Source organism: Hemiscyllium ocellatum, chromosome 11 (assembly GCF_020745735.1).
Source record: "Hemiscyllium ocellatum isolate sHemOce1 chromosome 11, sHemOce1.pat.X.cur, whole genome shotgun sequence".
Classification (NCBI taxonomy): Eukaryota; Metazoa; Chordata; class Chondrichthyes; order Orectolobiformes; family Hemiscylliidae; genus Hemiscyllium; species Hemiscyllium ocellatum.
The window spans coordinates 14581409-14595976 of NC_083411.1; the positions used below are offsets into that span (position 1 = coordinate 14581409).

The 14568-nt window shown below is 41.2% G+C and overlaps 1 protein-coding gene across 2 annotated transcripts in view; it reads left to right on the forward strand.

The window, feature by feature from the left end:
• Positions 1–14568, forward strand: part of tbc1d8b (TBC1 domain family member 8B) — a 92355-nt gene that overhangs the window by 52349 nt on the left and 25438 nt on the right. For both annotated transcript variants that reach the window (XM_060832414.1, XM_060832413.1), the window contains exons 11-13: positions 1787–1904; positions 12284–12569; positions 14387–14516. In XM_060832414.1, the coding sequence (XP_060688397.1) occupies positions 1787–1904; positions 12284–12569; positions 14387–14516 (534 nt within the window). The remainder of the gene's footprint in view (positions 1–1786; positions 1905–12283; positions 12570–14386; positions 14517–14568) is intronic.

Here is a 14568-nt window from a genome sequence, read left to right on the forward strand (position 1 = left end):
TTCAATTAAACATGAAAGTAGTTCCAAATCCTGGCTCTCCCTGCTGTGCCAAAGCAGGAATGGGTCTCGCGGGGACTCGTATGTTCCATATCAAGCAAATTGATACTTCAGATATTTTCAGCAGTTTGGGATAGCAGGCTTTCATGTGTTCAGTATCTGCTGGAATTAAAATAAAAAAGTTTTTGTTGTATTGTGATGTAGATTTCTGACCAGAAACTGCAGCTTTCAAGACATTTGAAAGGCAAAAATATATAATGGTTGAATAGAAAGGTACCTGCCTTGTCATCACTCACTTTCTCTGTGCAGTGCAGTGTCTTCAGTCGTGCAGCTATGTTGTGTAATGCAAAGGTATTAGTAAGCACACAACCCAGACTGTGTGTAGGTCGGTGATATTGTAGCTATAAGTAGATAGAATTGTTATTAAAGTTGAAGACATCAGTCTTATCAAGAACCTGATTCTTTGTTATAAATATTATGCGGACTCATGTAGAAAAGTAGAAAGCTTTCACATACTACAATTCATTCACTTCATTTGCTTCAGTTTTCATACAAAATAAATGTGTGTATAGTACAACACTGGAAACCATGCATAAATTATATTAAGGTCAAAATCATGCAACACTGGGTTAAAGTCCAACAGGTTCGGGCGGCACGGTGGCACAGAGGTTAGCACTGCTGCCTCACAGCGCCTGAGACCCGGGTTCAGTTCCCGACTCAGGCGACAGACTGTGTGGAGTTTGCACATTCTCCCCGTGTCTGCGTGGGTTTCCTCCGGGTGCTCCGGTTTCCTCCCACAGTCCAAAGATGTGCGGGTCAGGTGAATTGGCCACGCTAAATTGCCCGTAGTGTTAGGTAAGGGGTAAACGTAGGGGTATGGGTGGGTTGCGCTTCGGCGGGTCGGTGTGGACTTGTTGGGCCGAAGGGCCTGTTTCCACACTGTAAGTAATCTAATCTAATCAAAAAAAAAAGGTTTATTTGGAAACACTAGCCTTCAGAGTGCTGCTTTTTCATCAGGTAGTTGTGGAACCACAATCCATGTATTTTTGTTCTTCCACAATGTTATTAGGAAGGGAGTCCTAGTTTTAAGTTTTCTCCCCGCAGCAGTGAAGTGACGATATGTTCCCAAGCCTGGTTGCTGAGTTGGGCCTTTGCAGGTGGTGGGGTTCCCATACATCTTTTGCCTTTTGCCTTCAGTTTTATATGGGTTACGGTTTGGAAAATGCTATCAAAGGAAGATTTAGGAAGTTTCTATAATATAGAGGAACCTTGATTATCTGAACGACATGGGGAGCATGGGGATGGGTGGGTTGGGGGGGGAAGGAAGTATTTTGTTTGGATAATCGAATGTTCGCATAATTGAATGCTGGCTAACACAGTTCAGCCAAGCATCGGACCTTGCAATCTTGTTCAAGTAATCTGAAGTTCAGATTATTGAGGTTCCTCTGTACATCTGGTAGATGGTCATACTGAGAGTGTGAATTGATGGTAGAGGAAGTGAGTATTTAATTTGGGATTGGAGTAGCAATAAAATAATGACTTTTGCTTTGAGTAGTGTCAACTTCCAGAACTATATAGACCTATGAATTTGCCATACCCTCATCATTGCTCAGTCTGACTCTGTCCTGTTCAATCGGCACAATAATTAGTCTGGTTTGATGTAATGCTTGAATGACTTGTGTAAAATGCACTTCTTGGATTTTCTGGAAGAGCAGGTTATATTGTTAATAGCAAGTTATTGTAGGTTGTGATGTAATGGCAGCTTTTTTCTTACACTTCACTTGCCTAGGCGATGAACATTTTGACATCTGTTTTACTACTTTATGCTAAAGAAGAAGAGGCCTTTTGGTTGCTTGTTGCTGTGTGTGAAAGAATGTTGCCAGATTACTTCAATCGCCGAATAATTGGTAAGATTTTACTGCTGATGGTGTATACAGGATTTTATGTTGGGATTCTGTGACGCTGAATAGGAACATCAGTGATTCACAAAGTTAAAAATTGCACAGTAGCAGGTTATAGTCCAACAGGTTTAACTGGAAGCACTAGCATTCGGAGTGCTGCTCCTTCATCAGGTGCTTGACAATCACCTGATGAAGGAGCAGCGCTCCGAAAGCTAGTGCTTCCAGTTAAACTTGTTGGACTATAACCTGGTGTTGTGATTTTTAACTTTGTAAACCCCAGTCCAACACTGGCACCTCCACATCAGGGATTCAGCACTGCAGTATTGTTGCCCTGCTTTCAAATTGCAATTTGTCTAATGAAGCTCTGATGTAAAAATGCAGGACTGTTGTTTATAACCTTATTGAGCATGAATTTTAAAATATTAATGCTCTGTGTGAGTGTTCTGCTAATTTCACAATGTACAGTAAAGTTTATTTGTCATGTCATTTAATTTCATGAATTTTTAAAAAGATTTGTACAACCAGTTGTCTCTTGTATTTTCTTTGATATTTTGGGAACTGTTAGACATTCTCCGCTTTGCCAACAAAATGTCCAGCAAATGAGTACTGCCTCCTTTCTACTTCCCATTTTTAACTTGTCCACCAACCCCTCAAATTAAACAGTGAAATTGTTGTATTCCTTATAGTTACTCTAATGTCTTATGTCTCTGCTCCACTTGTCTTATTCTGAACGATTGTGAGAAGTAATCTGTGGGATTGGGAGGGGGGCAGGGCGGTGAACAGCATTAAGTCCTGTCTCTCATTCACAGTCAGTGCCAACAGCATGGGCAGAATGGCCACCCCCCCCCCCACCCCCAATCAATGCAATAAAGTCAGCATCCCCTTGTCCTTAGCTACCACCTCTCCCACCCCCTCTAAACTCTGCATCTGAGACATCATTCTCAAACACTTCGGCCAACTCCAAATAGACCGTGCCAGCAAACACATCTTCCCCTCCACACCCCTCTGCCTTCTGCAAGGAACATTCCCTCCGATCCCCCACCACCAAACCCCCAGGTACCTTCCCCTCTAACTGGAAAAGATGTAAAACCTGCCAGTACACCATCGCCCTCACCTCCACCCAGGGCCCCAAGCAATCCTTCCAGGTGAGACAGAGGCTCACCTGCCTTTCCTCCAACCTAGGTGCATCTGGTGCTCCCAATGTAGTATTTTCTACACTGGGGAAACTGAATGTAAACTCAGGGAACAGCTCACCGAGTTGCGCAGCCAGGACCACAGGGGCCGACTGGACCTCTCAGTCACTGTCCATTTCAATGCCCTCAATCACTCCCTTTCTGACATGACCATCCTTGGCCGCCTCCCATTGCAAAAACAAACCACAGCTCCTATTGGAGGCACACCTTATCATCCACCCAGACACCCTACAGCCTGGAGGACTCAACATCGAGTTCTCCAATTTCAAATAACTTCCCATTCCCTCCCCGACCTTTCCACTGCTCCTTGCCACCAACCGGATTCATTCTTCCCATTGACCAACTAGGTCGTACCCTCTACCTGTCTTCACTTATCCCCAATTCACCACCCTGCCCCCACGTCCCCCTTTATCTGCAGCTCCCCCTGCATCACCTCCAGCCCTGAAGAAGGGTTGTACCCGCAATGTCGACTTCTGGCTTGCTGTGCTTCTTCCAGCCTCCTGCCCACCACCTACGCTATAACAGTTCTGTGATTGTGTGTTAGGAGCAATGTTTATCTTCAAGCTTAATTTCTGTTTTGTATTTTGGCGTAGATGGAGATGTGAATTTAGATTTGTTCTTGTGACCTGTGTTGAGGAGTTTGGAAGCCTGTTTGTATGCATGCGTCCTTAGTGAGGTTTTATAACCCTGGTGAAGAGACTGGTTTCAATGGTTAAAACAAGTGGAAAACAAATCTCTACTGTTGGGTAAAAACAATGACTGCAGATGCTGGAAACCAGGTTCTGGATTAGTGGTGCTGGACGAGCACAGCAGTTCAGGCAGCATCCGAGGAGCATTAAAATCGATGTTTCGGGCAAAAGCCCTTCATCAGGAATACCGAAACATCGATTTTACTGCTCCTCGGATGCTGCCTGAACTGCTGTGCTCGTCCAGCACCACTAATCTCAGAATCTCTACTGTTGCCTAGTTGCAGACTGAACAGTACAGAAACAATTTGATTAGGATGTGTTGTGGCAGAGAGTGGAGGCAGGAGGATTACATACTGTCTAATTAGAAATCCTGCAAAAGTGCTGAAACCTGAGTTTAAGGAACTTGTGTGTTTTCTCTGAAGTCAGAGTAATAGTGCATTTAGTTTGCAATTTGTTTTCGGTTTCTTGGAGAGAGGACAGCTGAACAAAAGCATCTAGTGAGTGTGCAGGAATTTACCAGATTGAAACCGGTTCCAACTCTCAAGCAGAATAGTGAAATTGGTGTGAAGGTTTTTGTATATCTGGGAGTTTTGGTATTTATATAGCTATTAATTAGAGAAATTGGGACAGGAGGAGGCTGTTCAGCCCTTCAAGCCTGCTCCGCCATTCAGTCTGATCATGGCTGATCATCCCACTTTCTCTCCATATGCTGTGGTTCCCTTCGCCCTAAGAATAATATCTAATTCTTTAAGAAAACGTTCAATGTTCTGGCCTCAGCCCCTTTCTGTATCAGAAAATTCTGTTTGTTGATGTGCTGCTGTGTTAAAAGTGATAATGTGCTTCCTTTAATTCAGTTCAAAGGAATGTGGCTATTCCTAGCTATGACAGTATTTATTGTCCATTCTCAGTTAGTCGGGAGGAGGTGATGGCGAACTGCTTTCTTAGAATGCTGTAGCCCACAGCAGGAACACCCACAGTTCTGTTAGAGGTTGAGCCCCCAAGACTTTGACCCAACAACAGTGAAGTAACCATGATAGTTTCAAGTCAAGATTGTATGGAGTTTGCAAGGAACTTAAGAAGTGGTAGTGTTCCTCTGCATTTGCTGCCTTGGTCCTGGTAAAAGAAATGTGTTTGGAAGGTGCTTTCAGAGAGTCCTTGGAGAATTGCTGCATCTTGTGGATGGCACTCACAATACCAATGCCAGTGTAGTGAAGGGGGTGGATGTTCCAGATGTTGGATGGGGGTACAAATTAAATGGGCTGCTTTGTCCTGGATGGTGATGAGCTTTTCGATTGGTTTTGTAGCTTCCCTCATCCAAGCAAGTGAAAATTATTCGATCAAATTCCTAATTTCTACCTTGGAAATAGTGGACAGAATTTGGGGAGTCATGAAGTGAGTTAACTCACCACAGAATTCCTAACCTCTGACCTGCTCTTGCTGCAAGAGTATTTAAACTGGTCAGTGGTAATAGATATTGATAGTGTGAGATTCAGTGATGGTGGTGCTATTGAATGCCATGTGGAGAAGGTTAGATTTCCTCTGGTGATGGGCATTGCCTGTAACATTTTTGTCCACTGTAATGTAGTTTCTGTTTCATTATTTAATCATTTTAGAAGTGCAGTGACTGACTCCTACATGAATCTGTTTTGTAATTGACCTTCCTGTATTTTTAGAAAAAAGACAGACAGTGTCTGTTGGCAGCTACACCCGCAGGCAAATACGCATGTACACAATTCTAGGTTCAATTGGTCATCGCATATGATTTATGTTTGTTGTCACTTTCAAAGGCTATACTGCATGTATACAGAAAGGAAGCACTGTTGTAAAACTATGTTTAGAGGTGGAATGTGAAGATGTGAGACTCGAGGCCCCATTTGTTGCTCCCCTCCCCAAACACTGCTACCTCTGTTCTTTTTGCCCCCTCCCTGCTCTCAAGATCCCCCCCACCCCACTCTTGTTGTCACCCCTTCCTTCCCTATATTATTTACCCCCTTCCTGCTCTCATTTCCTCCCTCCCATCCAGCATTCCACTCTCACTCCCCCCGACCTTCATGCTCTCATATTCCTGCTGTCTTTAACTAAACCGCCCCCACACACTCTCACACTCACACTCTCTCTCTCTCTCTCTCTCTCTCTCACACACTCACTTTCCCTCTCTCCCTCCTCTCTCCCTCCTCTCTCCCTCCTCTCTCCCTCCTCTCTCCCTCCTCTCTCCCTCCTCTCTCCCTCACTCACACTTTTGTTCCTCTTCCCTCTCCCACTCTGCCCCATTTTGCTCTTCCTGGTCTACTTCTTTTGCTGCCCCTTCCTTCCTGCTCTCATCTTGTTCCCTACCCTGGTTCCTGTGCCATGCTCACTCCCTCAGGCCATGCCTTGAACCTGTTTAAATGTGCATGTGTGTATTTAAGCGACGCACAGTGCATATGCACTAATGCAGCTTCAATACTAAATGAAGTTAGGATCAATCATGCAGGATTAACTCCAGGATGTGACTTGTCCAGTGTTAACATTAGTTAATCACATCATTGCGAAACAGGTTTTGTTTTGGGAAGTGAATTTTCATTGACTGAACACCTCGTTTAAAGACCTATTTTGCTGCAGGTGATTAAAAGCTTGTGTTTCTGCATTTCGGACATGGTCACATCAGTACAGCCAGGTCACAATTCAAAGACATATGTATTGAAAGCCCCTGGGTTTATGTACACGTGAATATTTCTCAACAGTCCAAAAGCATCCTTGAGAAGTTTGGACTAACTTAGAGGATTAATTGTCAGAGCCATACTGGAGGATTTTTAACTTTTCGTCATTTTTCACCTTCCACATTGTGTAGGATTGCAGCCAGTCAGCAGCTCCTGCGGAAATTATGTATGTCATGTTGGTACATGGAAGTGTTGTTAACGTTTTGCAGAGGGTCTGTTCTTTGTGTCATCTTTCACCATTGCCTCAGCTCATTTGTTGTCTGTAAATTAAACTGTTTGTGTGCTCCTGACCAGCCTTCCATCGTCCAAATTCTGCCAACATGAACTCATGCACAAATCTGTTGTCCTTCTCATAACTCTCAAATCAAGTTCCAATTACCCATTTCCCCTCTGTCAGTTAACCTGCTTCAGAACTCTGTTTAGCAAGATCTCAATTATAAAATTCTCATCTTCGTGCTTAAATCCTTACATGGTTTCACTTCTTTATCCATGTATCCTTCTCCAGCTCTGCAGTCTATAATGTCTTTGGACTATTCCAATTCCAGCCTTTTTTTATACTTTGCAGTTTTCATCACTCCACCATGGGTGTCCATGCCTTCAGCTGCTGTGTGCCTAAATCCTCTTCATTGCTCTCTCTTTGAAAGCTCTCCATAAGATCTACATCTACCACAACCCACGACTTTACTACACTTATGAATTCAAGCTGTTGTTACATCTAGTCTGTGTGTAAAACTCAAACTTTTTAATCTGCTAGGTCCATTTTCCTAGTGATTTTGCTCTCATGTTCGACCAAATATTGACAAAAGCTTGCTGAAAGGCTCCCATCCTTGCTGCATGGATTACGTTGGGAGATGGTCTGCCATTTTATTCAATGCGCTGGTCTAGTGTGGAATTTTGTGTAAAGTTCAAGTTTTTGAACTGGTGTCATGGTAGCATACTATATTATCCTTCTCACTGAAAGCATTTAAAATAATAAATAACCTTGCTTAATGTTGTATAATAATACTAAAATCCAATTCTGTCCCCCTGAGGCAGCAACCAAATAGAGAGCAAATAAGACCCAGCAAAATCCTTTTGTCATTGGCACCCCAGAGTATGGGTACAAATTAGAATTTTTCATAGCAGCTGTATTACAGATGAGCATGTTCATATAGTATGTCTTTCATCAGAGATTCATGCACCAGCTCATTTGCATTTAAAAAATACTGAAATGCTGCCTTATATGGGTCAGCATGTTAAAACCTACCAAAGATTGAGAACTGTAATTGCTGGTACTGGAAACTTGTTTGTATTGATGAGTACGAATTCACTGCTACCCATTTAGTTCAGAATTAAATTTTTAAGAGCTGTCCTTTTGTCATCACATTGTCTATTAAAATGTCTTGGTTCCTTTAGATCAGCACAGATCTACTTTCTGTGCATCTGTGTCAAATTCTGAACAGCGCAAGGGCATATTGCATCTGATCTGTCCCTAGAGATAACTACTCATTTTCTCCCTCCCAAGAATAACTCTGCTTCTGTTCACTGAGGGCACACTGTTTCCTGGTTATGTCCTCTCAGCCCAGATCCTGAAGATGCTCAGGTCAGTATTGTGGTCACAAGACAGTGAAGTTTGGCATCAGGTACTCTTTGGAATCCATGCCTTCTCAGAAATGGCTAATGTATTATTGTTAGCTCTGTATGGGTTTCAATGCGTTACATCTTAGAGGCTTATTTCATAATAACAAATGCTTGATAATTGACTTAACAGTTGGCTTCCATCTGAATTCCTGTTCATTTTCCTAAATCATACTTCCATCACCCCAAACAATCTGCCTGCCATATACTCTGTTGATATTTTGGAAGTTTAGTAGCCGTTTCCTCAAGTTAAATGTGGTAGTTCTCCACAATTCAGTTGTGTGTTTGGATAATGTGCCAATGTTGTGACACTGACTTCCTGTAATGATTGACAGGTATGCAAATTCCGAATATTTTTGCTTTTATGGAAATACAGCCCCGATAATTTTGAAAGGTTAATGCTGTGAATTAGAGTTTGCTTCCAATACTTTGTCCAATTATTTCATTGTCCTTGTCTGAAATTCTTACCAATAACTAGCTGAGCTTGAATTGCAATTCAAAAAAAATTTACAATAAAATATTCCCATGATATTTTGTAGAAGATTTAACTTTTATGTGAAATTTTATATCCATTACTGAATGTTTTCTCAATAATTTTGGTTTGAACACAATATGTTTCAATGATAAATGCATGAAAAATTAGTTTTTATGTATCTCAAAGTACATGTTTGCAGTTCAGTCAGATTCAGAATCCTAACAGTAGCTAATTTAATTGTTGATTTCTGACTTAGCTTCTGATTAAATTTTACTTTACCAATAATTTCAGTAGCGCAGAGTTTGTTTTATTTCAAAAACTTGCCCAAAAATTCATGTAATGGTATTATTAAAATCTTTCATCTCTTAAAGGTTATTGATTCAGCAGAGGAAAATGTAGTGGATTTGCTATTCAAATGCACAGCTGAAATAGGGAAACTGCCACATTCAGTATTGGCTTTCGATCAATTGTATTTTTTACATATGCTCATTTTACATAACACTTCATATATCATGTCAGATGACTCGAGCTGTGTTTTTGCAACTTCAAAATGATAATACAACATATGTCGGGCAGATTGTTTGGGGGTGGTAGAAATGTAATATTCAGGAAACCCTGTTGAGGTGAACATAGTAATTGGTTGAATTCAAAATCTTTGAACTCTGCCTCATTATCTCTCAACTTCTCACTGTAAGCATTTGGTTTTTGCATTCCTTAATCATTATTAGATCGTAAGTCCATAAGAAAGGGGAACAGGAGTAAGCCATTCAGCTTTTCAAGCCTCCTCTGCCATTCATTCAGATCATGGCTGATCCAACATTCGTCATGTCCACTTTCCTGCATTGACCCCATAACCCTTGATTCCCCTACTGTTGAAGAAGCTATCCCAGCCTTAAACATAAACAATGATTCTGTCTCCACAGCTCTCTGTGGCTAGGAATTCCAAAGGCTCTCAACCCTCAGAAGAAATTCCGCCTCCTCTCACTTTGAAATTGGTGCTTGATTTTTATGAGGCTATGCCTTTTGGTCCTAGACAAACTTTTGAGAGGAAACATCTTCTCGGCATTTACCCTGTCAAGCCCTTTAAGAATCTGACATGTTACAATTAGATCACTTGTCATTCTTCTAAAATCCAATGAGTAGAGTTCTAATCTGTTTAATCTTTGTTCCTAAAATAATCCCTCCATCATCTTATTCAACCTTCTCAGAACTGCCTCCAACGAAGTAATATCTTTGCTTAAATAATAGCACCAAAATTTATCTTAATTCTCCAGATATGGTCTCACCAGCAGTTTGTACAATTGTAGCAAGACTTAGTTCCCTACTCTTATTTTGAGGGATTTGGAGTGTAAGGGCCAACATTCCATTAGTCTTCCTCATTACCTGCTGCATCTGTGTGCCAGCTTTTCGTTTCATGTATGAATGCCTCAGTTTGCTTTGTATTGCAGCTTTCTGCTGTTTCTCTCCATTTAAATAATAATCTGTTCTTTTGTTCTCCCTTACAAAATGATCAACATCGCATTTTTCCATATTGTAGTTCATTTTCAACTTTTTGCCAACTACCATAGTGTTAGGTAAGGGGTAAATGTAGGGGTATGGGTGGGTTGCGCTACGGCGGGTCGGTGTGGACTTGTTGGGCCGAAGGGCCTGTTTCCACACTGTAAGTAATCTAATCTAATATTTAACCATCAATATTTCTATTAACTAAAACAAATAGTCATAGAGTTATGAAGACGTACAGCACAGAAACAAACCCAACTTGTCCATGCCGACCAGTTAACCTAATCCAGTTCCATTTGCCAGCACTTGGCCCATATCCCTCTCAACCCTTCCTATTCATATACCCATCCAGATACCTCTGTAATGTTGTAGTTGTACCAGCCTCTGGCCGCTCATTCCACACACGCACCATGCTCTGTGTGAAAACGTTGTCCCTTAGGTCTCTTTTATATCTTTCCTCTCTCGCCCTAAACCTATGCCCCCTAGTTCTGGACTCCCCCACCACTGGGGAAAAAAAACCTTGATTATTCACCCTATCCTTGTCCCTCATGATATTACGAACCTCTATCAGGTCACCTCTCAACCTCCGACGCTCCAGGCAAAACAGCCCCAGCCTATTCAGCCTCTCCCTATAGCTCAAACCCTCCAACCCTGGCAAAATCCCTGTAAATGTTTTCTGAACCCTTTCAAGTTTCACAGCATCCCCTGCTGAGTTTTTCTCACAATTCCTGATTTTGTTTTTGATCCTGATTTCCAGCATCTGCTGTTCTTTGGATTTCTTTTTCCTCTGCAAACTGTTTGCATCCCTCTTGAAATGTAACTTTTCGTCTATTTGTATGTTGTCGACAACATTTACTACAGTACGTTCACTTCCTTCCTCCATGTCACAGGACCAAGTGGGGAGATGATCTTTTTGAACATTAGTTGTATTGTTATAAAAATGTTGTTTCAAAAAGTGAAGATGAGCCTTCTTGAAATGTTATGAATTCACCGTATTTAACATTGCAATAGATCCTCTGTGCTGTAAATCTATTCTGTGGTTTAAACCCCATTAACCCTGGAGCATTGGAGGCTGAGGGATGCCTCATAGAGGTTTATAAAATCAAGAGGTGCATGGATAGGTAAAATAGACAAAGTCTTTTCCCTGGAGTGGGGGAGTCCAGAACTAGAGGGCATATGTTCAGGGTGAGGGGGGGAAAGATATAAAGGAGACCTAAGGGGCAACTTTTTCATGCAGAGGGTGGTACGTGTATGGGATGAGCTGCCAGAGGAAGTGGTGAAGGCTGGTACAATTGCAACATTTAAGAGGCATCTGGATAGGTGTATGAACAGGAAGGCTTTAGAGGGATATGGACCGGTTGCAGGCAGGTGGGACTAGATTGGGTTGGAATATCTGGTCAGCATGGACGGGTTGGACTGAAGGGCCTGTTTCCGTGCTGTACATCTGACTGTATAATTCATACTTGCTTTCTTAGAAGATTAACTCTTGTATTTTTGCCATTATCTTCACTTTCACAACCTCTATGATAGAGTACATCCCACTCAACTCTAGATGTATCCTAAGCTGTTAGTACTTTTCCAATTAATGACTTTCATCTTGCCAGTCCAGCATTAATTTTATCCAAATCTGGAAAATGGAATTGCACTAAACTGGAGAAGGGACTTTCTTGACTTGAAATGTGAACTCTTTCTCTCTCTCCATGATTATTGCTGAACCTGCTGAATGCTTCCAGCATTTTTCGTTTTTATTTCAAATTTTCATTATACAATGAATTTTGCTTTTATTTTACCCTTTTTAACCTGCTCTGGTTCTACTACTTTTTCCAAAGCTTTTCTTAATAGATATTGATTTTTTTTCTCTCGGTATGTTGTCACTTTTTAGTTCTGTAGCTTTGCTGCAGTCATCATTGCAGAGGTAAAATGCTTGCTCCAGTGTTCGCATGATGTATGCAAATTGATTTGTCATGGTTCTGATTGACAAAGAATATCCTAAAACCCCTTTTTCATAAGCTATTTTCCCTTCATTTCATGGTTTATGCCTATTTCTCACCAAGTGAATAAGCTGTCTCTCACTTATTGATTTGACCTAATTTGCATTTCAAAATGTTTGAATGAGTATGCAGGTATTTTGAGCCAGTTTCCAATTAAACTGCAGCAAGACGATGTGAAGTTCAGAAAAGGCATATTTACTTATGTATTCTCATTTTAATAGGTGCCCTAGTGGATCAAGCAGTTTTTGAAGAATTTATTCAGAGCTACCTTCCTCAGTTGACTGAGCATATGACAGACATGACTTTCTTTTCATCTGTCTCCTTGTCCTGGTTTCTCACCATCTTCATTTCTGTATTGCCCATTGAAAGTGCGGTAAACGTCGTGGATTGCTTTTTCTATGATGGTATTAAGGCAATCCTGCAGCTGGGCCTGGCAGTCCTAGATTATAACATGGACAAACTGCTGCTCTGCAAAGATGACGCTGAAGCAGTGACCATCTTAAACAAGTATGACTCTTGATTTTTAAATTTTTTTTTCAGAATTTCTCAGTTGGTAGCATTTAAACATCACTTGCTCAAGGAATCAGGATGTAGCCTAATCTTCAGGTGAAAGGTTATTGAAGAATGGGAAAGGAGGGCAGTTGGAATTGGCCACAAATGTAATTTGTTCCCCATTTTGAAATATATTTATTCTTTTATATTTTTAAAATTCCATATTCTCTCCATTGGCATATGATGCTGTCCAGAGATGGGGAAGGAAGTGTATAATGGGACAGAAAGATACAGGGTGGAAATCCTAGTTGTCCTTTCGATTGTCCTTCCCTTTCAGATTAATCCCAGCGTATTCAAACTAGCAGCAGGAGTAATAGGACTCCTTGCTAGTCAAGAATCTATCTACCTCTACCCTAAAGTGTTCAGTCACATTGCCTTCACTACTGTCTGAGGAAGAGATGTCCAAAGACTCTCAAGCCTCAGTTTTTCTTATCTCTTTCTTAACTGGGAGATGTAAAAGGTTTAGACCCTATTACCCTATTGCATTGAAGTGGGTCAGGGAACTTGAAAAGACCACAACATGGTTGTTAGAAGCTCTGCAGTCATTGGATAGGTCCACTGTTCCTTCCACTAAATTCAACCTTGATCTCTATATTTATTTTAACGCTTGAGGGAACTTATAATTACATCCTCCTACTCCTGGTTGTCCTAAACTGCCTGTACTTGAAGGACTGTGTACTTAGTGTGGCAAGGATATATATTCTTACATATTGCGGTTTTGAGAGCTACAAATGGATATCTGTCTGCATACATATCAATCAATGTTTTTTCCAATTTCATCTTCAACTGTTCTGGGCATCCACTCCAACTTTACAAGGTAACTTGCTGGTATCGTTTGCCCTACTCTTGAGGTCTCAGTCTGACAAATTGAAGTCAAATTGCTAGGTTCAAAAGGAGTCATGGGAGCTGGTTTACTGTCATAATGCAGGTCTTGTTGCAGTTGTACAGGGTGTTGGTAAGGTCACACTTGAACTGTGGCCTGCAGTTTTGGTCTCCTAATGTGACAAAGGAGTTCTTGCTATTAAGGGAGTGCAGCAAAAGTTCTCGAAATTAATTCCTGGGATGGCAGGACTCGTATATGAGAGGTTGAGTCAGTTAAGATTGTATTCGCTACAGCTCAGAAGAATGAACGGGGATCACATAGAAACCTATAGGATTCGAACAGGACGAGATAGGAAATGCTGGAAGGATGTTCCTGATGATGGGGGAGTCCGGCGCCAGGGGACACAGTTTAAGGATAAAGGCTTTTAGGACTGGGGTGAGAAATTTCATCATCCAGAGAGTGGTGAGTCTGAGGAATTCTCTACCAAACTGGTTGAAGCCAAAACTTTTCAAGGAGAAGAGGATATATCTTCTGTGGCTAAAGGAATCAAGGGATATCTAATGATTAGGGTATTGAGCTCTATGATCGATCATGATCAGAATGAATGACAGAGCAGGCTCAAAAGGTCGAATAGTCTACTCTTATCTTCTGTATTTCTATATGGGCATAGAGTGAACACTTTCTCAGTTGCCCAAAAGTCAAATTCGGTCTTGAAGTTCAACCCAAAATTAGTTCTCTCTTCCATGGCCACAGTGCTAAACTTGTGTGATTAATAAAATTCTAACCTTGTATGTGTAAATGTATTTTGAAAGCATAGTTCTAGAACTAATCCAGTATACTTTGTTGTAAGATTTAATTAGTATGTTTACTTCGAAAGTTCTGCTTGTCCTTCAGTGGTTGGCTGTCATTTTAATGCCTTTCTCAATAGCAGTATTGAATTTCCTTGCAGGTTTTTTGATAATGTCACTAACAAGGACAGCCCTTTACCACCAATGGCTCATCACCCTCCTGTAGGCAGTGACAACGAGGAACCTCAAACTAAAGTGGACATAACTGAACTTATTGCAGAATCTTATGAGGTTGGTGAATAAAACTGATGCTTTCTGATGTTAGTATACAAAAATATTAACA